The 26,404-nt window shown below is 39.4% G+C and overlaps 1 protein-coding gene across 3 annotated transcripts in view; it reads left to right on the top strand.

Moving 5' to 3' along the window:
• EDEM3 (ER degradation enhancing alpha-mannosidase like protein 3) overlaps positions 1–26,404 on the top strand; it is a 78,518-nt gene that overhangs the window by 4,214 nt on the left and 47,900 nt on the right. For all 3 annotated transcript variants that reach the window (XM_063426202.1, XM_063426203.1, XM_063426204.1), the window contains exons 2-3: positions 6,551–6,596; positions 15,779–15,879. In XM_063426202.1, coding sequence (XP_063282272.1) covers positions 6,551–6,596; positions 15,779–15,879 — 147 coding nt within the window. The remainder of the gene's footprint in view (positions 1–6,550; positions 6,597–15,778; positions 15,880–26,404) is intronic.

Here is a 26,404-nt window from a genome sequence, read left to right on the forward strand (position 1 = left end):
ATCAATAGTGACATTGTAACACCGTTATCTGTCATAAATCCCCGAAACACACCTAACATGTACATATTTTTTTTTAAAGTAGACAACCCAGGGTATTCAAAATGGGGTATGTCCAGTGGCGTACATACCGGGGTCGCGGCTGCGACCGGGCCCGGCCCACCAGGGGGCCCGGCCGCCCTGCGACCCGGTATGTATGTCACTGGGCCAGCCTCTTCTCCTGGGGGGGCCAGGAGCCGGCCACCTCCGGGCCCCCCGAGGCTGGCCCTGCTGTCATCCGGCTGGCCGGTACTGCGGGCGCGCGAGGGAGCACTGTCTCCTGGGTACTTCCTCTTCAGCTCCCTCGCGCACCGCACTGATACCGGAGCCGGAAGATGACGTCATCTTCCGGCTCCGGCATCAGTACGCGGCGCGCGAGGGAGCTGAAGAGGAAGCACCCAGGAGACAGTGCTCCCTCGCGCGCCCGCCAGCCTGCCTGCCCACCGGGTGACCGGCCCCCCAGGAGCCCAGCAGCACCACTGGACCCCAGGGAATCCCCTCAGCTCTCCCACAGGTAAGGAGGCTGGGGGGATTTAAAAAAAAATGTGTTTGTGAGTGTTAGTGTTAGTGAGTGTGTGTTAGAGTGTGAGTGTATGTTAGTGTGTGTTTGTGAGTGTATGTTAGTGTTAGTGAGTGTGTGTTAGAGTGTGAGTGTGTGTTTGTGAGTGTGAGTGTGAGTGTATGTTAGTGTTAGTGAGTATGTGTTAGAGTGTGAGTGTGTGTTAGTGTTAGTGAGTGTGTGTTAGGGTGTGAGTGTGTGTTTGTGAGTGTGAGTGTGTGTTTGTGAGTGTGAGTGTATGTTAGTGTGTGTGAGTGTATGTTAGTGTGTGTTTGTGAGTGTTAGTGTGTGAGTATGTTAGAGTGTGAGTGTGTGTTAGTGTGTGTTAGTGTGTGAGTGTGAGTGTATGTTAGTGTGTGTGAGTGTGTGTTAGCGTGTGTGTGTTAGTCTTAGAGTGTGTGTGTGAGTGTATGTTAGTGTGTGTGTGTGTGTGTTAGAGTGTGTGTTAGTGTGTGTGTCTGTTACTGAGTATGTTTGTGTGCATCTGTTAGTGAGTGTGTATGTATGTCTGTCACTGAGTGTGTGTCTGTCAGTAAATGTGTGAGTCTGTTCATGAGAGTCTGTGTGTGTGTGTCTTAAGCACTTACCTTTCTCCAGCGCCGGACTCCCTTGGCGCTGGGAATCTCTCCGCCTCTCAGCTCCGAATACGCATGCGTGGCAAGAGCCACGTGCGCATTCAAACCGCCCATAGGAAAGCATTATTCAATGCTTTCCTATGGACGTTCAGCGTCTTCTCACTGTGATTTTCACAGTGAGAATCGCAGAAAATCCTCTAGCGGCTGTCAATGAGACAGCCACTAGAGGCTGGATTAACCCTCAGTGAAACATAGCCGTTTCTCTGAAACGGCTATGTTTTCAGCTGCAGGGTTAAAACTAGAGACCTGGCACCCAGACCACTTCATTGAGCTGATGTGATCTGGGTGTCTGTAGTGGTCCTTAAAGTGTATGTGTTTATGCATGCACTGGCGTACATACCGCGGTCACACAGGTCGCAGCCCTGCGACCCGGTGCCCGCCGCCATGTGTTGCGGCCCCTGCCCGCGCAGCGTAAGCGTGCGCGCGGGGGGGGGCCCACGGATCAGTTTTCGCACCGGGGCCCCATGGGTTGTGTGTACGCCACTGGGTATGTCCAGTCTTTTTTAGTAGCCACCTAGTCACAAACACTGGCCAAAGTTAGCATTTATATTTGTTTGTGTGTTTAAAAATGCAAAAAACGCTAACTTTGGCCGGTGTTTGTGACCAAGTGGCTACTAATAAAGGCTGAACATACCCCATTTGCAATACCTTGGGTTGTCTTCTTTTGCAAATGGTATGCCATCATGGGGCTAATTCTCATTCCTTGGCTACCATACGCTCTCAAAGGCAACCTAACCAATCTAACAAATTTCAATAAAAAAAAAAAAAAGTAAAATCAAGCCTTATATTTGACCCTGTAACTTTCACAAACACTATAAAACCTCTACATGTGGGGTGCTGTTATACTCAGGAGACTTCGCTGAACACAAATATTAGTGTATCAGAACAGTAAAATGTATCACAGCAATAATATCCTCAGTGAAAGTGCGGTTTGTGTGTGAAAAATGCAAAAAACTTCACTTTCACTGACAATATCATCGCTGTGATATGTTTTACTGTTTTGAAACACTAATATTTGTGTTCAGCGAAGTCTCCCGAGTAAAACAGTACCCCCATGTACAGGTTTTAGGGTGTCATAGAAAGTTACAGGGTTAAACACAGTGCTAGCAAATTAAATTATCTGGACTTTCAGCCTGGGTTGGCAGGCAGGTCCCTCAAATTGCAATCATTAAAATTACTTAATTAGATAAAATATTACATAAATACGCACGTAGAATTTTAATATATATACATATTTATATATTTGACGTCTACGTGTATATTTATGAAATTATTTATGTAATTATGTATATGGACATATGTATATTTCGTATTATTTTTATTTATACATAGATATATATATATATATATCATTACATTCTAAGTGTATTTTGATATAAATATATATATATATCAATATCAAAATACTGTTAGAATAAAATTGCATATATATATAATTTTTTTTAATTATTAAAAATTATTTTTATTTTTTGTTATTTATTTTTTATTAACATATTATTTGTATTTTATAATAATATATACCATATATATAGTAATTATATATATATATATATTTGTGTGTAATTTAAATATAAGTGTATTTTTATATTAATATACGTATATATAAATATAAAAATACACTTAGTATGACATTATATATATATATATATATATATATATGTCATACTAAGTGTATTTTTATATTTATATATACGTTTATTAATATAAAAATACACTTATATTTAAATTACACACAAATATATATATATATATATATATATATATACATACATACATACACACACACGATATATATATACACACACATGTATTATATCTATATATAATATATGTATATGTATCATATTTATTTATTTCTTCAACCTATTGTTCCTGTAAGTTTATTTGTAATTGTCCTATTTATAGTTAAATCCCCCTCTCATAATATTGTAAAGCGCTACGGAATCTGTTGGCGCTATATAAATGGCAATAATAAATAAATAAATAAATAAATATGCATACTTGCAAAAACATAATATTCAAGGATATAATTTTTCAACTGTAGGGTAATAGCTTCTTGATCCAAAGATAAATCTGGCTGCTATTCCGGGATCAAGAAGGTTTTTTGTTTTTTTTCCTAGTTTGTAGAAAAATTGGAAGTGCCTCAAACAGTTTTTTTTTTTTTTTTATTATTATTTTTTGTTGCCTTCTCTTGTGTGTGGCTAAATTACACCGTATTCCCTTTACGTGAAGTGTCCTTTATAGGAGGATTGAAAATGCATTAAAAATGTGGAATAAAATTAACATATTGAAAGATACGTTTGCACCCTCTGAATTTGCTGCATCCTGCGTGTTGTCAGCCATGTCTGCCCTCCATTATTTCACTGGAGGTGCTGATACATGTGTAACACATGATTATTTTGTAGCATTTTTTAAAAAATCTCTGCAGCTATAAGGAATAACTTTCATGAGACAGTGATTGAGACCCCGTTACACCATAACCTAGGTGATGAGCATGGGTACTAATGGTATATCTCAGTGCCTCGTGAAAAGCAGTGCCCACTTTATGCAAACTACAACTTCACATCATACATATACACATCCCCCCCCCCTTTTTTTGTGATAGTTCTTACTTTCTCTATGTGTTCGTTTGATATGTATTTGTATATTGGATAACCTTGACAGTTGCAGCTGTTTGATTTCACACGTGCTTTAGTTTCACATTATTGAAAAAGTGGTAAGCCTCAGTGAGTAACGTGTACAGTACTTTGTCATTGAATTCAGTCTCCCGAACAGTGCCATGAAAATGGAAACCATAAATTTTAATAAATACAGTAAGGTTAAATCTGCAGTGGGCAATTCGGGACCGGAATCTTGCAGATGGTGTCAAGTTTTCATGTATCCTTGAAAATGTTGGCTGTTTTTTTGCTGGATTTAAACATTTTGAAATGACACTGAAAAACCCCAAACCCACCTGCAAGCTCATTTCAAGCCAAATACAGCCCTTCTTTTAGACTTGAAGGGGCAATCTAGGCATCCACATGTTGGATCATAATGTTTTATTGTGTGCGCGGTTTATGGCTTAGTTTTTATTTATTTGTTTAACTATAATTTGTTTTTAATTTAAAGTTGAATATTAAAACTTCTCAATGTTGTGTTGTTGACTTATCTTAAAACTGTTTAAAAGTATATAAGCACTATTTACAGCAGACTTCATTACATCATTGGTATTTGTAGAACAGTGGGCTCAGCATTGTTAATGCTGTTCCTATTACATAGTAGTAACAATTAAGAAACTCAGAAAATAATAAATGGGAATATCCTTTCAGCTATGCATTTGCAAGGAATTTGGCAAGCACATTGTGTAGATAGTTACATTGTTACATAGGCCGAAAAGAGACATGTTTCCATCATGTTTAGCCTTCCTCACATCGGTTTTTGCTATTGATCCAAAAGAAGGCAAAAAAAAAAAAAAGTTTTAAAGCACTTACAATTTTGTAACAAACTAGGGGGAAAAAATTCCTTCTTGACTCCAGAATGGCAGTTAGATTTATCCTTTTATCAAGAATCTATTACCCTACAGTTGAAAAATTATACCATTGAATATTATGTTTTTGCAAGTATGCATCTAGTTGCTGTTTAAACATCTGTATGGACTCTGATAAAACCACTTCTTCAGGCAGAGAATTCCACATCCTTATTGTTCTTATGGTAAAAAAAAAAACACCTCGTGTTCTATGTATAATCCTGTTTGTGAATAGATTTCCACCCAATGGTTTGTATTGGCCCTGGAAATATTTGTACAATGTTATCTATCCCCTCTGTGGCGAGATTTTTTTCTAAACTAAAGAGGATTAAATTGTATATACTAAAAAAAGAGATCTACTAAGCAATTTGATGGTTTTAAGATTAAAGGAACACTTCACACACAGAAAGTTTGCTGAAGTGATTTATGTATGAGAATATGTTCATTTAGTTCTGATTAGTTTTTAAAATCTGCACTTTTACAAATAATTGCAGAAACACCTCCCTGACTCACTCAGAAAGCTTGGTTGGTTATCTTCGGATTCCGTTGACTCCACAGAGCTAATGGAAGTGGCATGCCTTTCCCCAGCCTGTGAGTCCATCAGTGTGCAGTTTACCTCTGCTTCCCTGGCTCTGAACTGGCATGCGGCTCAAAAATCAGAGGCTACTATGAGATTGTCAGTCTGTGAAGGGGGAAAAAAGGGAAGGCTACCAAAGGCTTGCAAGCTGTTTTTAGGTTTACCCCAAATTACAAAAAGGCATAATTAAATACCTGCATGTTTTAGTGGGGTATATCTACTAAATAGGTATTTTTTTTTTTTTTATAATATATTTGGGTAGTGCAGTGTCCCTTTAAAGAAACAGAGAAGTTTAAAGAGACACTATAGTCCCCAGAACAACTACAGCTTATTGTATTTGTTCTGGTGAGTATAATCATTCCCTTCAGACTTTTTTTGCAGTAAACATGGTCTTTTCACACTGTGCAGCACTGACCGTCAGTGTTTCCACCCTCTGCATAGAGACACATAACTTTACTCATAGAGATGCATTAATTCAATGCATCTCTATTAGCAGATGCTGATTGGCCATGGCTGTGTTTGACTTGTGCTGGCCCTGCTCCTGATCTGCCTCCTTGACAGTCTCAGCCAATCCTATGGAAAAGCATTGTGATTGACTCAGAACACCACTTCTGATGATGTCAGTCAAGCAGGCAGATTAGGGGCAGAGCCAGCAGCAGTAGATTAGAATAAACTATATTTAGAGAGGCATGGGAAGGGGGAAAGGGTGGTGGTTTTAACATTTTTGTGTTCCTGACCCTATGGCGTTCCTTCAAGAAGCTAATAGAGATTAAACAGAAATCACAAAGTATCAAAGGGGGGGGGGGGGGAGGGGGTTATTTTATGAAGAACACAACTGCATTGTTAGTCAAAGTAAGGTTATGAAAAGAATATGTGAGTAAATATATGTACATTTTTGTTGGCTGCCCATTGATGCTCAATTGTATGCTTCCACATTTGCCAAAATGTAGAGGAGAGACAGTGCGATGGGAGCCTAGGGAGGAGGCCACTTTTTATTTTTTTTAATTTTTTAATTTTTTTTTAACTATTCAAATTCATATGAATTCAAAATTTTAATGAACCATAATAGGCAAAGTCTGTCTAACAATTTGTTTTGTTACATTTCATAAACCTGTTATCAATGGTCATGTGTGGCTTAGTTATAATTACTATATATATATAGGCATTGCATTAACAACACTGTAAAAAATGTTTATTTCTGTTTAAATACATATTATTTTTTATATTTTTCTTAACAGGAGTCAAGTGCTGGAAATGTTTGATCACGCATATGGAAATTATATGGTATGTATACATTTTTTTTTTTTTTTCATCTGCAAAACTTTAATTTAGTGAAAAAAAATTGATAATTGTGTAAATGGTGCTTTTGTTCCCCACACACAAATACCGTTTTCAAACAGCAGCTTCAACACTCATGTGGACTTTCCCCCTATATACCATGCACATAAAGTATTTAATTTCAGTGGTGTGTGTGTGTGTATATGTATATGTGTATGAGGCCCTGACTAAAGCCCTGTAGTAGGGCGGGCGAGGCGTATAACTATGATTTGGGTGTGGGGCCGTACCTCCGTGTTGAGGTGGGAGATGGCCTTGCGGGACCGGATTTCCTAATAGGGTGAGCTAAGGCGGTAGCTTAGACCCTGTAGCCAGTTCACTTGTATACTTAAGGTTGACTGGGAATTCTGGTGTAATGTGTGGATACTAACCTTGAAAGGTTGTAAATGATAACTGGAACCTTCTAGTATTTTTAATGTGGCAAGTCTTGTTTGCTGCTCTCCTCGAAGAAGAAGCCTGAGGATTAAGACAGGTGTTGATGTATTTATGCGTATCGTGGTGGCGTATGGTTTGTAGTGAGGGTTGGCTGTTAGGAGTGCAACATGAGATCCTGAATTGAGGGATCTGAAAGGTTTAGTATAAGACTGGGACGAGTTTGCGTAAAAGAGAAAGGCTGATTGCCGTAAGTACCTGGTGGTATGGCTGAGTACCGGGTCAGGTAGGTTGGGTGTTTTTCCTGGCCTGATGGCAGTATGACCGTAGGCCTGGGTAAAGAAATTGTAAAGAATTAACACACCGCAGGCGTAAGACCGTGAGTCAGTCGTAATGAAATCGAGACCGCGTAATTGATTTGAAGTACAGGAACTATGATGAGCGTAACTGCTTTAATGTGTAGAAACCGGTGGAGGCCTAGAATAATACTGGAGCTATGGATTAACCGATGAATATTACATAGTTAGCGAAAGCTGTGACAGTATGTAATAAATACCAACATGTCTCACTGTGACAAGTCTAGATTGCGTTATTGTATTTGAGGCCTAGATGAAACCAAAGTGAGAAAATACTATACCTGTTCCTGTAATAAAAAGAACTTCAAATGAGGGGGGCGTGGCCAAGCAACTGAACTGAATGGCCGCATGGACTCAGAGCTCCGGGACACGGCTAGAAATTTTGCATCCTAACCGCAGCAAAACCCGACTGGGACAACCGACGAGGCAGGAGTGAGACCCGAACTACCCAATGGGTCGGAAAAACGAAAAAATAAAACCCGACAAACCTAACCTTGGCCAGGACATTGACGCAATCCTCAGACAGGCGCATCAGGCCAGCAGGCCCAATATGGCCGACTATGCCGGGGCCTATTCAGACCTGTCCGACGACCAGTCCCTGGACAAAGAGGTGGACACAATGCTGGCGAGACCGACACCAGCCGTAAAACCGTGCAGCCCAGACAAGGAACCGGTAACAACGGCGGTGCTTAAAGACCTGCTGGCGGGCTTACAACAAACTATTCCGGCAGATATGGCGAACCTGTGCGCAGACCTCCGGGGCCTGACAGGCCGGCTGGGTACAGTGGAAGCTACTGCAGGGGAACATGCACAGCAAATAGACTCAATGCAACAAACGATACTGGGGCTCAAAAAGCAAAATGAAACCTATGACACCATATTTGCAATGCTAGAAGACATGAGGCGTAAAAATAACTTGAAAATTAGGGGGGTCCCGGAAACTGTACCTACGGAGGAACTACCTCACATGCCGAGACGCCTTGCAGTGGCGCTGTTATCCCCAAGACAAGCTTAATCCCTGTCCCTGGAAGACTGCTTCCGCATCCCAAAAGCACCCAAGGCTCCAGCAGCCCCACGGGACTTAATAGTTCACTTACACAGCGGGCGGGACAAAGCAGCAATGCTCGCAGCCCTCAAGAACCAAGACCCTTACAACTTCGAAGGAATGCAGCTCACCTTCTATCCAGATTTATCCGGAGGTACCTTGGCGTGGCAGAGAACCCTCAGGCCATTCACCACTATCCTCCGGCAGAACGGCATACAATACCGCTGGCGGCATACGAGAACCCTATTGATCCTCCAAGGAGAAACACAGCACACAGTCCGCGTCGCCGCTGAAGCAATGGCCATCATGCACACGCTAGGACTACCGATGGACTCACTGCCGTCAGATGGATCTTAAAGGGGAGAAACTGCAACGCAATGCTGGGACCCGGCGAAAGTGACCGCGTTCGTCCCACGACAGCCCCCAATGGTCCGGCATGCGGAAGGGACTACCTGAACTCATTAGTGCCATGTTATGTCTAAAGACACGCAATAACCCTAAGTTACACCTAATTGTCAAACCACGTTCTCCTCGTTATAGTTTCTCCTAATTTGTGCAACACAGCAGTGCACACTCACTCCTATAGTCAGACTATCTGACCCCCCCATTAACCACGATTGAACCTCCAGCTGAGCGGCGCAAGCAGCCCCTAAACCAGGCACTGCGCCCCTAGATCCAACAATAGACCCAACGCACCGGTTTACACCGTAACTCAGACCTAACTAACGTGCAACGAGTCTCAAAAATGTACACTAGCAGATAACATTGTCAGCAGATATGCACCACAAGCATAGGTACATAGGCTTAACTTAAGGCACACTACCTGTGACCACGGCCAGAACTTAGCCTACAATCGGTGTGTCAGACACCACAGGCGCACAACACACACTTTGTTATGGCAACCATACCCTTTTAGAACAATAGTCCCACAACTCATACTCATATAATAATAAAAATGTGCTGACCCTCTATTAGCCACATTGTACATGTATATTTATGTTTAGCCCTGGACAGCTGTTGTGGCCCATGGGCCGTTTGTTAAAATGCGCACTGCAAAAATAAAGCATTAGGAAAAAAAAGAAGAACTTGAAATAGTAACTTTGAGCATGAATGCAAAAAAATATGCAATCTGTGAAGCCAAAGAAATGTGACAGAGGCAAGAATAAATGACTGCGTGACTTTAAGGAGAAGATGTAGTACAAATGTGGATTTAACAGAATTGCCCTAGAAGATCGTGTTTAATAATTAATATCTGTATGTAGAGTTTGAATAGGGTTGGTGTAGAATTAGAGAAACCTGCTCTTTACTTTGGTGTCATGAGAAATCTATTAGAATTGATAAAATGACTATTAAAACATAGTTTACTAGTTACTTAGCTGTAGGAAAAAGAACCGGATATTAGTAAACAATTGCAGAGGTTTTTTAATGTTTTGAACATAACAAACCGACAGTTTAGAAAAAAAAAATGGTAGTTTGACCTGATTAAATAACTTTATACTGACAGGTAGGTATAAGCAGTTAACTGACCGAACAGAAAGTATGCGCTTTAAAATGAAATTTGTGTGAATTAAATTCATGAATTATTTAGAATGGGATTGATAGAATTAGCCGTACTAGGGACCTGTAACGTGCGTTTGTTTAAAACCGTACGAATAGAACAGTAATGAATTGGGAAGTAGCGAGGTGTGAATAGGATTTACATCAAACGTTAAAGATGCATGAACTGGTAAGTAAATAGGTATGTGGTTCGTGCGTATGACCGAACGGTAACACAGAAATATAACTATTAATATCAGCGTTATGCCTATACATGGTTCGGCAGTTTTGGCCGTACGAATGCGTAAATGATGCGTAAGTATAATGGGCGTTCGTCCATTTTGGCGCGAACGCTGAATACGTGAAACAAGCACGGATACGTTTAAGGGAAAAAAGGGAGCCTACCCCTACGTTTTTAGGCCCGAACGGAGGGAAATGGCCGAATGCTATTTCCCTCACTTAGCTTACGTGAGCGTGCCGGTCTCGTGACCGGAAGCCAGGTACCGTGACCAGGAGGAAAACCCGGGTGGCAGGGCCTCAGAACAGACGGAGGATTTCTCTGGACCTCTTGCTGCAGGAGACTGAAGCTGTTTGGCGGGAAGCTCGGACCGGAAGTGCTGGTTGCTATGGGGATAGACAATCAACTGAACGGCAGAGTAGGGGACTTACTCCTCCCACAAATACAGGCCTAATGGCGCATATATATATATATATATATATATATATATATATATATATATATATATATATATATATATATATATATATATATTTTTTATATATATATATATAAATAAAAATACCGGCACTCTAGGTCTGTCAAAAGTTATTTCTTTTCTGTCAATCCAAAGGGTCAACATTTCAGCCCCCGTTCGGAGCTTTCATCAGGACACATGGATGTGTCCTCATGAAAGCTCCAAACGGGGGCTGAAACGTTGACCCTTTGGATTGACAGAAAAGAAATAACTTTTGACAGACCTAGAGTGCCGGTATTTTTTCTCTTACATTGTTACTGAGCACCAGGCTGTATATTTTGAGAGTTGGAGTGCAGGAACTCCTATTTTTAATATATATATATATATATATATATATATATATATATATATATATATATATATATATATATATATATATATATATATATATATATATATATATATATATATATTTTTTTTTTTCTCCTCAAAAAAAGAACATAAATACATTATTTTCTGGCCCCTTGCCTGGTAGTCCAGTATTCAACGCTACAAGGGAGTGTTACCCCTAGTAACACAAAGTGGGTACATCACGAGCCTGAGGCTCTACCCCACGTGAGTGTTATTCTTCAGTAAATTTATATTCATAATTGTGACACCTCTGTCATTCCTGTATCAGCTGCTCAGAGATGGCCAAAGAAGAAGATATTGAAATGGACATGGTGAAAAAGCTTACACATTTATTTACTTAAAACCAATAATATTGCAGTATCCAAAATGCGTTTTACCCCAAGGCTTTACCAGTTGCAAATGTATCACAGTAAGCCTCCAGGTGAAACGTGTTTCCAAGAGTTGTAATGCGTTGATTGTTAGACTTCCATGGCAACCAGGAATTGTTGTAAATACTTGTAATTATTGCCCTAGCAATTATATAGATACTGCATCTTTACAAATATGGATTTTATTTTATTTTCCATTTTTTTATTTTATTTTTATTGTGGTGACAATATTGTCACTTTTTGATCACATGTCCTGTTCAGTTTTGATACCTGGCATTCTATAAATCACATACAATTTCTATTGAAATGACTGTGAAGTTGGACTTATTTTTTATTGGCATTTAAAACCACCTATAGTGTTCAAATGTCTATTCTATTAGACATTTAATTTGTTTCACTGGCAAGCTGTGAAGGTGCAACTTTTCCATACTTTTCCATACCTTGAAGGGAAACCTCTAAGCACTCTAACCATTACAGCATCATCTAGTGATTATGGTGCCAGAATCCACTGGCACTCTCCTACAGTAATTGGTCAAACTATTTTGGAATTGTTTTATACTCAATTATGTCCTCCAGGTACCTGAAGTCCAGCTGCTTCTTCCAATATCACTAAACTGGAAGTCCTTGTATCAATTTTGTCCCTATGTTAATGGAATTTATTGGTTGAGAGTGTTGACTGATGCTCTCAGCCAATTAATTCTGTCCACATATGTGGTCCATCTAATGTGAAAGGGGAACTTCTGTTTTACAAAATAATATGCAAATGTTGGCACTCAACTGGCTGATGGTGCTCGTATTGAGGCAACCCACCATTTAAACTAAAATGAAGTATTATAACCCAATAATACAGTACTCAAAAAAGTTTGAAAATCGAAGAGATTTTAGATTGCAGTTCTTGTATATGTATGTGAATTTATTACTCTTATTCTTTTTAGCTCACATTGCTGATGGTTTCCACAAACCTTTGAATAATTTCACCCCATGTAAAGAATACTGCGCTATTTTTGTTTTGTAGGTGTAACACTGACAGGTCAGTAGAAATACAGAGTAGTATATTAGTATGAACAGCTCCACAGATTAGTTTACGTGTGCGCTAGAGGCATTGGGGGTGGGGGGGAATGTTGAGTTGATATTTATGGGATAATAATAGTAAACAGTTGAGAATTGCCCACTATTTCAATTCTCTAGATCCCAAAGATCGTTATCGTGTAAGTGAAATGTATTCCATATAAATAAAATCACAATTTGTTATAAAAATAGATACAATTTATTGTGACAATTTAAATAATAATAATAATAAGTAACATGCGTGACAATAATCAATGAATATTTAGTATAACATAGTATGCAATACAATATGGTAATGTAAAAACATCTTCCAATGGCTAACACCCTTAATTGTCAAGACAAGATTTATGACGGTAGTTCACAGAGACAAAGAAAAAGTTTCACACAGATTGCAGCGTAAAGCCATAAAACTAGCTAACAGTTAAAATAACCCTTTCAATGCTGGCTAGACCTCCTAAGTAATTAAGACCTATTCTCATGTGATTTTAAATAAAATAACATTCATACCAGCTCATTAGTCATTTCCTGGAACCATCAAATAAGCTTAATCTACTATGTTCTATAAGCAGAATTTTAACTTGCCTAAACAGATATTTTATCTTATTTTAGAGCAAATCAATACACCTGGATAAATATCACGATATGCTAACATGTGATGTGTCACATAAATACATAATTATTCATTTCTATCTGCAGTATAGAATGTCTAATTATATATTCTTTAGTAACTAAGATTTCTAAATATCGAAATCTAATCGAGATTTTTCAAGTCATATTTCTTGCTATTAGAAAATTTTAATTAAATTAGATTAATTAAATGAAACCAGTATATTTACCAGTTAAAGAGATGTTCTCAGATAGCGAAGTGTCAAGGAATGTTTCTTTCTCGCCTACTTTGTCTTGCTTTGCATCCTTCTGCCTCCTTTTGCTTTCTCTGCATACCTCTCTCTTCCCTTTGTCTTAACTTTTTAAAGGAAAATTCACTAGGTGATAGACCAATAGAAACACTGGAGGTGTGGTTACCTTCCAGATAACAATTTAAGTATTTGGTCTATAGAGGGCAGTCTCGTCCCACTAAACATACCTATGCAGGAAAGAGTTAACTTTTCCTGATGGCTATTTTGACGTCATTTAGCTTATCTTTATGGTTATTCATAATTTAAGTTTTCTGTCAGTTCAAAGAGATTCTTTGGGCTTTCTTCAGACTATGTGTCTGGCAAATTCCGCTATAATTTCTAATATGGCAGTTATAACTAAATATGACCCCTAAACTTACAATGGGACGTTATACAATATCGAAAGTAAAATTAAATTATTTAATCTTCTCTGTCACAAATGTCTGGGTTTAGAATTGATTATATTCCATTAGCATTTAGACAGTCTGTCCATCCCCCGTTCTCATCTCTTACCAACAGGTTTGTATATACTAAGCATTCCTTAGCTTCTGGCAAAGTGGTTAGCTTTACAGAAGGGATAGAAATCTTGTGTCTTTTGTTAGTCTGAAAATAACAAAATGGAGTCTGCTCTGTTCAGAATGATTTAGGCAATATACATTTAAATTTCTATCATAGCACAAAATGTCTGCCGATATAAATACCCTGACAATGTTAACTTGGATCTAGCGTAGCCGGGATGTACCCGGGTCGACCAATGTAGGTTGTGTAATCATGGCATAGGAAATTTAAAAATAAAAGGCAACATTAACAGAAAGCAATTCAATAAAATAAAAAGAACCACAGGAGAACAGTTCCTTTGCTCTGGATCAGCTAAGTTCAGGTGACCGCCACTCTTGTTGCACCATTAGCTGCAGGGGTGAATGGGACAATGTTGGCTGGATCCCAAAAGGCGGAAGTGGACTGAGATGGTCGACTGAGGCCCAAGCCGGACAAGACTGCATCAATCTCTGAGGCTTTGGTGACTTTATGCTCAGCTTTGTTGTGGTAGACAATGAGGATTCGTGGGTAGCCCCATCCATATTTCAGGCCATGGGAAGACAACGCCAACGTTAAGGGTCAGGGAGATTTCCTCCACTGCAGGGTAGAGCGTGAGAGATCCGCAAGAAAGGCGAGTTCCATCTCCTCAAAGCAGTATGGGGTCTTTCCCCTGGTTGCTTGCAAGAAGGCAGTCTTTTCCTGCCCGTTCTGAAACTTTATGAGAAGGTCGCCAGCGGCCGAGGCCTTGCTAGACTGTGATGTTGGCAGACGGAACATGCTGTCTAGCTGAATGCTCTTCACCTGCCTAGGAGGCAGTAGGACCAAAAACAGCCTACAGAGAAAATGTGGTAACTCAGCTGGAGTGATGCTCTGAGATGCCTCTGATCTTCAGATGCTTCCATTTCCTCTTGTCCTCCAGGGCTGCAAGTTGGTGATCAAAGTTTGCCTGGGCCGAGGCGAGTTCCCCCCCACCTGCCTCTTTAACTCTGTGAGGTGAGGTGAGTGGAGTGATTCTTTGTCACCGGCTCCACTGCAGCCATTCGGGCAGTAAAGCCCCTGACATCCTCTAGTACCTGGGTAATTGCCGCTGTTTTTGCCTGAGATCTGCCAAAAGGCTAGTGAGGATGGCAGCAGTGACAGGCGGAGAAGTGTCCTCTTCCTGCTTAGAGGGAGTAGAAGGTTTAGGGGTACCTTGGTAACTCAGGTCCTCACTGCTGTGTAGAGGGAGATCCCCTGAGACATCTGAGAAATCATCTACGTCCGCCGCCATGTTTGGCCTACCCATGCCATGCGGCCTCTAAAATAGATCCCCGATGTCGGCAGAATATCCAAACCGATCCAGTCTCTGCTTTTTAGTTTTGTGCCCCATCGTCCGTGGTGCACTGTGCGGAGGTCTGCCGGGTAAGTGCCCTCCATCTGCAGCTCTTTTACTGGGGAACACACTTTTGCAAGAGGAGCACCACGGACATATGCGACTGCTTCCATTGGGCGCTAGCTCTCTCTACCCCCCCCCCCGCTTTATTATTTACATGCCTTTACACATTTTGCAATATAAGTGCATCAGACCATGTCATCTATTTTTTATTTTTTTAACATTTTCTAATCAACATATAAATAATCTATTCTTGGATTTCAAACTATTTTGAGTGTGGTGTTATTAGTTTATAATATAATAACTTCTGTTTTAGCTGTATTTGAAGAACAGTCTTGATGTCAGGTACTGGGAAAGCCAGCTAAGTGCCATACTGTTCAGAAATGTTGAATGCTAGCCAAGAGGCTCCTCGTACCATTACCACTAGTGATGTAACTTAAGTTATAACATTAATAACATTGTTCCTCACAATTAGACACATGCTTACCCAGCTGATGAACTGATGCCTTTGACGTGTCGAGGAAGAATACGTGGCCAAGAACCAAGCAGGGGTGATGTGGATGATGCATTGGGAAAGTAAGCCCGTGATCGTCTTAAGTTTATTTTGTCTGTTTGTAAATGTTCTGTTTTATTTACTTTAAAAATGTCTCTTCCAATGGCACAAAACGTTGTTTGGTCACTAAGCTAAAATAACCATCAAGTTTATAAAAGATTTTGTGCATGCTGTTTTCTCCTAGAACATACTTTTTTTTTTTTTTTTTTTTTTTCCCAGAGCTGTTTGCTTATGGTAAGCCAAGTCTGGATTTGCAACAGACCATATTTTATTTGCTTCAGAAACATTTCCATTGCTTTTCTGTTGTAGAGAAAGGAAGGGCCTGATACTCTTCTACAATAAGCTTATTTTGACTTAAAAAAAATAATAATAAAAATGATAGGATAAATAATTTATTGATCTAACTTTTAAATACCTACCCATATTATCGTAAAAGGGGCAGGCAACTTTGAGCGCTCCAAATTTTGTGTATTACATCTATACTGATGCTTTGCCAGCATTATGGGTGTAAGAGCATTATGGAAGATGTAGCCCCAACATCTGGAGTGCTGAAGGTTGCCTACCCCTGCCTTAGAATTTACTAGATACAACCATTAGACTCCAGTTTAACTGTTCTCTGTCCTTGCATGGCTCTTCCCCTGAAATAGTCTCTGCCCTTTAGTCTCAAGCAGAAATTGGACCTTAAAACTCAATGTCGCTTAGTCACAAAAAATACCCAACTTTGCTATTTTGGCCTAGAGTTGGTAACACTAGAAGTAATGGCAGTGGCGAGACTGAAAGTGATGTAAGAACATATCCCAGTTGCCATGGTCAAAACTAATATGTAATGCCGTACAACCTACACGACTGCTGGAAGCTAAATTATTGTATATGTTAATTGTGAATAACAAGTTTGCATTAAAGGGACACTGTAGTCACACAAACAATTTTAGCTTAATGAAGCAGTTTTTGTGTATAGATCATATCCCTGCAGTCTCACTGCTCAATTATCTGACATTTAGGAGTTAACCCCTTAGTGACCAGACCGTTTTTCAATTTTCTTACCGTTAAGGACCAGGGCTGTGTTTACATTTCTGTGGTGTTGGTGTTTAGCTGTAATTTTCTTCTTACTCATTTACTGTACCCACACATATTATGTATTGTTTTTCTCGCCATTAAATGGTCTTTCTAAAGATACCATTATTTTTGTCATATCATATATAATTTACTATAAAACAAATGATAAAATATGATTGATTTTTGTTTTTGAAAACACACCTTTTCTAACTTTAACCCCCAAAATCTGTTACGCATATACAACCACCAAAACACCCGTGCTAAATAGTTTCTAAATTTTGTCTTGAGTTTAGAAATACCCAATGTTAACATGTTCTTAGCTTTTTTTTTTTTGGAAAGTTTTGGGCTTTAAGTACAAGTAGGACATTGTTATTTCAAAATATATATTTTCCAGATGTATCAATAGTGACATTGTTACACGGTTATCTGTCATAAATCTCTGAATCACACCTCACATGTACATATATATTTTTTTAAAGTAGACTACACAAGGGTCTTCAATATGGGGTATGTCCAGTCTTTTTTAGTAGCCACTTAGTCACAAACACTGGCCAAAGTTAGCATTTATATTTGTTTGTGTGTTTAAAAATGCAAAAAACTATTATGAACGCTAACTTTGGCCAGTGTTTGTGACTAAGTGGCTACTAAAAAAGACTAAACATTACCCCATTTGCAATACCTTGGGTTTTCTTCTTTTGCAAATGGTATGTCATCATGGGGGTAATTCTCATTCCTGGGCTACCATACTCTTACAAAAGGCAACATAACCAATCTGGCAAATTTCAATGTGAAAAAACTGAAAATCAAGCCTTCTATTTGACCTTGTAACTTTCAAAAACACTACAAAAAAAAATGTACATGGGGGGTACTATTATACTCAGAGACTTTGCTGAACACAAATATTAGTGTTTCAAAACAGTAAAACGTATCCCAACAATGATATCATCAGTGAAAGTGTTTGTGTGTAAAAAAAAAAATGCAGAAAACATCACTTTCACTGACAATATCATTGCTGTGATATGTTTTACTGTTTTGAAACACTAATATTTGTGCTCAGCGAAGTCTACCGAGTAAAACAGTACCCCCCATGTAGAGATTTTAGGGTGTCAAGGAAAGTTACAGGGTTAAATACAGTGCTAGCAAATTAAATTCTCTGGACTTTCGGCCTGGGTTGTCAGTTGTCAATAAAACAGACATTTTACTTACCATAAATTCTCTTTTCCTTAACCCTTTAAGACCGGAGGGCGTACTATTACGCCCTATTTTAAGCGGCTCTAAACTCCGCCGGGCGTAATAGTACGCCCTCCGTTTTTTTCTTACTTACCCGGTCGCCGGCGTACTAGGGAGCTCCCCGCGGCACGTCCTTCCTCCTGGGAGCCCCCCGGCCATGTGAGAGTGCGGCCCTTGCGAGGACCTCACAATCACATGGCCGGGTTAGCTGGCTCAGGCATTGCCAGCAGGGGGACTTACTGTAATGACAGTCCCCCTGCTGGCTGAATTCAAATAAAATATAATTAAAATAAGTGTAAAAAAAAATAATAATAATATACTTAGATCATATATATATATATATATATATATATATATATATATATATATAATGATCTAAGTGTGTGTGTGTATATATATATATATATATATATATATATATATATATATATATATATATAATTATACATATATATATGTGTGTGTGTGTGTGTGTGTGTGTGTGTGTGTATATATATATATATATATATATATATTTATATAATTGTACATACATATACACACACATACACTGTCTAGGTGTATTTTAGTAATATATATATATATTAATATCAATTTACACGTAGACTGATACTGATTAAATATATAATTATTGTTATATATATTTATATATAATATAAAAAAATATGTAAATACATTAAAAAATAATTAAAAATAAATAATTCAAAAATATATAGATGTGTTATTTCGTTCTAACTATATTGTGATATTAATATATATATATTTATATCAAAATACACGTAGAACGAAATATATATCTATCTATATACATAAATATATACGTATATATCAAAATATATATATACTGCAAATATCCCGCACTCAATGTACCGGTCTTGTGCTTGCCTCGGTGCTGCCTCAGCCTTCAATATATGCAGATGAAAAGAGTGCACTCGAAAGGTCTTCTTAAAGATATAAACAATTTATTGTGCCAAACTTCAAAGACATACAAGTCGACGTTTCAGTCCTCGTAGGACTTTTTTCAAGACAATGAAAGGCGGAAAAGAAGTGAATTTAAGGCTGCTATGACTTGCGCCGAGTCTTTGACATAGGTAGGTAGTGACATTACCGTTTTTTTAAATTTTGTGTCTAACCATTTCCCTATGGGTTCTAGCAATCCCCCGATCGCCGATACTATCGGTCGTCCTGGTGGGCGCTCCAGGTTTTTGTGAACCTTAGGCACTGTGTATATGATCGGGCACCGAGGGTGGGTTTCAAATAAGTACTCATATTCCGTAGTAGTGAGAAAACCTGCTTCTAAGCCCCTTTGCAATGTCTGTTGAACAACTTTGCTGAATTCATAGGTGGGATCTATTTGCGTGTATTGTTATGCTAAGGTGGCTTCGATATTTCTTATCCTTGTATTTTAATATGTCTGCGAGAGCAGATTATTAGACACTTGGCCGTAACCACACTCACTTACTGGCCTTTCCATTAGGCACTTAAGGGGTTAATCCCTATTTCATAGTTGAGTAATCACTTTCACGTTTGCACAGCCTCTCTTTCATATAACCTACTCTCCAATCAAATCACCTGTAAGGTATATTTAAATCACTTCTTTTCCGCCTTTCATTGTCTTGAAAAAAGTCCTACGAGGACTGAAACGTCGACTTGTATGTCTTTGAAGTTTGGCACAATAAATTGTTTATATCTTTAAGAAGACCTTTCGAGTGCACTCTTTTCATCTGCATATATATATATATATATATATATATATATATATATATATATATATATAAAAAAAATGATATATATATATATATATAGCGTCCAAGTAGAGAGCACTCTGGAGTCTTAATATTATATCAAAATAAATACTGCTTTATTGTGCAGAATACAAAAAATGTCGACGTTTCAGTCACAGTAGACTTTTCTCAAGACAATTCATGCAATGAATAAACCGTGATTATATATGTTACAACAGAATTCCTATTGGAGGGTGAAAGATTGAAAACGAGGACAGGTGACGTCATAATTGACGTATTTAGACAGAATATTAGCCAGGTGATTCTTAATTCAATCAGATCATTAGACGTTTTTCCCACGTATATCAGCCCACATGGGCATATTATTTTGTATACTACGTGGGTAGTTTGGCATGTAATGTGATATTTAATTTTGTATATACGTAATATACAAAATAATATGCCCATGTGGGCTGATATACGTGGGAAAAACGTCTAATGATCTGAGGGAGAGAATGCGTGGACATCGATCGACTATCCGCACAGCACTTAACAGTGGAATAGCGACGACTCCCGTATCACGACATTTCCTTGAGGCGAGTCATAATTTGGCAACCCTACGCTTTATTGGTATAGACCATGTACCCATCTCCCCAAGAGGAGGGGATAGAGACTTGGCTTTACTTAAACGTGAAGCATACTGGATCCATGCTTTAGGGGCACTATCACCTAATGGGTTAAATGAGAAAAATGCCCTGTATTGCTTTTTGAATAGAAGATAACAGTGTTGCATATGAAGTATCTGTGGGATATTATGACATTGTGTTCTTATTATGATAATGTTTGTAACTAATATTGTATTACTAAGATATACATTGTTAGGAGATTTTGTGATTATAAATAGGATACACTGATTTTGTCTCTATACACATATTCTGCTGATAGGCATTAGGAAAGTGCAAGACAGAAAAATCAAGACTTGTTGTTAGTTAACAGGATTATAGGATAATAGTACTGATTTTGTCCCTATATATATATTCTGCCGATAGGCATTAGGAAATTGCAAGACAGAAAAATCAGGACTTGTTGTTAGTTAACAGGACTATAGGATATAGTGAGTATTTTTTAGGTTTACTTATTATTATATTATTATTATTATTAGTTTTCATTTTTAATTTTATAATTTTGTAAATAGCCTTCTGTGTATTGAATTAGTATCAATTCACTTTTCCCACCTTGATTGAATTAAGAATCACCTGGCTAATATTCTGTCTAAATACATCAATTATGACGTCACCTGTCCTCGTTTTCAATCTTTCACCCTCCAATAGGAATTCTGTTGTAACATATATAATCACGGTTTATTCATTGCATGAATTGTCTTGAGAAAAGTCTACTGTGACTGAAACGTCGAAATTTTTTGTATTCTGCACAATAAAGCAGTATTTATTTTTTTATAATATTAAGACTCCAGAGTGCTCTCTACTTGGACGCTATACATTGGTTAGAGATTACTTGCACAGAGCAGAGAGGGGACCGGGAGCATTGAGTGCTGGGACCTGGGGAAAAATATATATACATATATTTATGTAATATTTTTACATAATTAGGTATCTTAATTAATTACAATTAGGGGGACCTGCCTGACAACCCATGCCTAAAGTATAGGGAATTAAATTTGCTTGCACTATATTTAACCCTATAACTTTCCAAGACACCATAAAACCTGTACATGGGGGGTACTGTTTTACTCGGGAGACTTCGCTGAACACAAATATTCGTGTTTCAAAACAGTAAAATGTATTACAACGATGATATCGCCAGTAAAAGTGACGTTTTTTGCATTTTTCACGCACAAACAGCACTTACACGGACGATATTATTGCTGTGATACTTTTTACTGTTTTGAAACACAAATATTTGTGTTCAGCAAAGTCTCCCGAGTACAACAGTACCCCTCATGTACAGGTTTTATGGTGTTTTCAAAAGTTACAGCGTCAAATATAAGGCTTGTGTTTAATTTTTTTTTTCTCCACATTAAAATTCGCCAGATTGCGTACGTTGCCTTTGTGACCCTATGGTAGCCCAATAATGAAAATGACCCCTATGATGGCATACCATTTGCAATAGTAGACAACCCAAGGTATTGCAAATGGGGTATGTCCAGTCTTTTTATTAGCCACTTAGTCACAAACACTGGCCAAAATTGGCGTTTTTTGAATTTTCACACACAAACAAATACTAACGCTAACTTTGGCCAGTGTTTGTGACCAAATGGCTACTAAAAAAGTCTGGACATACCCCATTTGCAATACCTTGGGTTGTCTACTATTGCAAATGGTATGCCATTATGGGTGTAAATCTAATTCCTGGGCTACTATATAGTCTCAAAGGCAACGTAACCAATCTGGCGAATTTCAATTTCAAATGTAACTTGCTATATTTGACCCTGTAACTTCCCAAAACACCATAAAACCTGTACATAGGGGGTACTGTTTTACACGCGGGACTTTGCTAAATACAAATATGTGTATTTTATTGCAGTAAAAGCAAACCGTATTATGACATTGACAGTTAAAATGTCACTTAGAACTAAAAAAATAACATTTCTTATTTTCTCCCATTTTTTTCATATTAAATTATGTTTCATAGCAAAAATGTTGATATTAAATGAAAGCCCTGTTTCCCCTGAATAAAATGATATATAATAAGGGGGGGTGCATTTAATATGAAAGAGGTGAATTACGGTTGGACAGACATATAGCGCAAATGCCAGGTTTTGTTTACGTTTTGTTCTGTTCACAACGTGTACATTTGGCTCAGTCCTTAAGGGGTTAATATAGTGGCAGTACCTGTAGATTTGCATCCTCTTGATGGACAAGCCGACTGTAAATAAAGATGTTTAAATAGTCCCTCCTCCTTCCACTTAAAAACTTACCCCAGGACCGTACGTAAATGAAAAGAAAAGACACAATAGGCCATATCGTGCTAAATATAAATTTATTATTAAAAGAGGGAGGGATTCGTACTGCCACTATATTAAGGAAAAAATAATTTACGGTAAGTAAAATTTTCAATTTTTCCTGGCATACAGTGGCAGTACCTGTGGGATATAACAAGATCCCTGGAACATTAAAAGGGTGGGTCTCTGCGAACTACAACCTGAAGCACTTTGCGCCCAAAAGCAGCCTCAGAGGACAAGAAGATGTCTGGCCGGGAATGCTCGATGAAGGTATGAGAGGACCATGTTGCTGCTTTGCAGATGTCTTTACGAGAGGCGTTGGATTTTTCCACCCATTAAGTAGACATGGCTCTGGTTGAGTGTGCTCTAATGGAGGAAGGTATTTGAACATCGTGCAATTCATAAGCCAACTTGATGGTGTCCATTAACAACCTCGCCAGATGTAATAAACAGGTGATCCAAGGACCTGAAATCTTCTGAACGGGATAAGTACATCATGAGTGCTCTGCAAACATCCAGGTTATGGCACTTTCCTTATTGATCAGAACTTCAGAATGATGGAAGCACCAGAGGCTCATTCAGAGATTTTCTTGAAATAATTTTCGGTAAAAAAGGCTTAGCATGGGGCGTGTCCTGACCGCACATGTGAGCGGACGTGAGAGACCGGAGCTCCTCCGATATCGCGGCTAACACAGCTTGATATAACCGACGGATCGCCGGCAAAACGCACACTATACAAGGGGAACCGCTCTGCTACCCGATGGCGACAAAACCGCAGAAGAAAATGAAACAAAAAACCATAAATGCTCATCTGGAGAAAACACTGCCGCCGGAACACGGTGAGCAAGATGGCGCCGGTAGGCCGCGATCCCCAGCGTGTTACTCTGATACTGGTGACTACAGGCACAGACCAGACAGCCCAGCCACAAACTCATCCATCAGAGCGATCATGCAAGAATTAAAAACCTCATTTAAAACGGACTTACACCAAATAGCAGCAGACATCAGATCTGACATCAACAGCATTGGGGAGAGGACTGCACGCCTGGAAGAGCGCACAGAGGAACTAACAGACGCGCATAACTCCATGGCAGCAGCCTATACCTCCTTGTCACAAAGGATCAAGACACTGGAAGAGAAAGTTGCTGACCAGGAAGACAGAAGTCGGAGGAATAACGTACGCATTAGAGGTATCCCAGAATCTGTGACACAGACAAGTTTAACTAAATACGTTCAAGATCTCTTTAGAGTGCTTATCCCCTCACTAACTGAATCAGAACTGCTCCTGGACAGGACGCACCGTCTCCCTAAGCCCAGACATCTCCCACCTGACACGCCACGAGACACCATTACCAGGGTCCACTTCTACCCTGTCAAAGACCGCATTATGCAGGCAGCCAGAACCACGAGCCACTGGCCAGCGCCCTACAGTGATGTTAAGCTCTTCACAGACCTCTCATCGACCACCATGATAGCGCGCCGCACTTTCGCGCCCATTACTGCAGCGCTGCGGGCAGCGAACGTCCCCTACAAATGGGGCTTCCCCACGAAGCTTTTGATCAAGCGGAATGGCGTGGATAAACCAATATTCAACCCAGAAGAGGGAAAGAGAATTCTCCAGGAATGGGACATTCCACTACAATCTGACAGCCCTAAAAGGGCCCTGCAGACCACCGCTGCACCAAAATCGCTAACCAAAGGCTGGGAACACCCAATGAAGACTTCCCGCACACCCTCTGATCGCGGAACCTCCCTAACCTGAAAGGACTGCTGGTTCTAATCAAAATTGGTGTCAACCGAATGGACTAGACGCACAGGTTTTATGTTTTGTATCATTTGCTTAATCCCCTGTATTTTATTTTAACTTAATAATGTCGGTTATACAATACAATTCATTGTTAATGCCGCGACCGGGGGTACTGCCACCCGGACTCACTATGTCATACATTTGTACTGTTGTAGATCTTCCGTGCTGTAGATCTCGACATCCTGCCCTTAACGGGCCACCCCCAAGGCTCCCTAGTAGCCGTAAATATCCGTTACTTCAGGTACCTTGATGTCACCCCTAGGTGACACACGGAACATTGTATATAGTTCTCACCCAGTTACCCCCACCCCTTCCCTTGTGCGTATACCGATCAACTGTCCCATATACGATCTCCACTATGACTCTAAACCCTTAAGAGCTAACAAAACTGCAGCAAACCCCGTCATTATACCATGGTGATTAAGATCATGTCCCTAAATACGAAAGGGCTAAATTCACCAAACAAACGCAGGCTGGCCATACAAGAGGCTAAGAAATGTGGCGCTCTAGTAGCATTCTTCCAAGAGACGCATTTTAGATGGAAGGATAAACCCAGGTTTCACTCCAAATGGTTCCCCCACGACTACCACGCTTGCTATACAGCCAAACAGCGAGGTGTGTCTATTTTAATCAGCAAAAATGTAGTGTTCTCTTTGGTCCGTAAAATAGCAGATAGGAAGGGTCGATATCTAATTATCCAATGTTTACTTAATAATGCCCCGTACACGCTGGTCAATGTCTATGGCCCCAATGAAAACCAACATGAATTTATAACCTCAACCCTAGCAATCCTTGACATGTATAAATATGGGGAGGTAATTATTGGAGGTGACACAAATTTCTTACTGGATAGCAAGTCTGACTCGTCCTCTGCTACTGGGCTCTCGCGATATACCATGCAACAGAGAACGGTTCTCACAGCCAAAATTTGCAATACACTAGCTTCACACCGTATGATAGATCCATGGCGCATCCTCCACCCCACAGAGGTGGACTACACCTGCCACACAGCTGCACACAACAGCTACTCCCGCATAGATCGCTTTCTAATTCCAGCTACCTCCATGCCTAACATAGCAGAAGCCACTATTGGTACGATTACTTGGTCCGACCATGCCCCGATTACCCTCAGTATTAAAGAAGCATTTCCCAACAAAGGGACTGGCACCTGGAGACTCAACGAGTCCCTTCTAGCCGATCCATTCGTAGTGTCGCAGATCACCGATGACCTCAAACATTATTTTGCTGAAAACACCACACATGCTACCTCCATAGAACAGGTATGGCTGGCACATAAAGCGGTCATACGGGGTTGCTTTATAAAGCATGCCAGTAGAGCTAAGAAACTAAGGCTAGCACGCTACAACTCCTTAGTAACGGAAATCGCCACACTGACACACTCCAATAAACGCGACCCAAGCACGACCACCTATAAAAAACTGTCAGACCTCCAAAACCAATTACGTAACATAGAAATGGCCAAAACATCACACCTATTGCGCAAGGCAAAGCATAACTTTTTTGCCAATGGAAATAGAGCTGGTGCCAAATTGGCTTCACAACTAAAGGAGAGAAGTGTCGCCTCCAGAATTGCCTTCCTAATAGATAAACAAGGGAACAAGATATTGAACCCACAAAATATTGTTGATCTCTTTGCAAATTACTATAGTGAGCTATATAACCTCAAAAACGACCCCAATATGTCTCTACCGACCCCTAGCGACATCGACGGCTTTCTACAGGACCTCGACCTACCGACGCTAAAAGAC

Source organism: Pelobates fuscus, chromosome 7 (assembly GCF_036172605.1).
Source record: "Pelobates fuscus isolate aPelFus1 chromosome 7, aPelFus1.pri, whole genome shotgun sequence".
NCBI classification, from domain to species: Eukaryota; Metazoa; Chordata; class Amphibia; order Anura; family Pelobatidae; genus Pelobates; species Pelobates fuscus.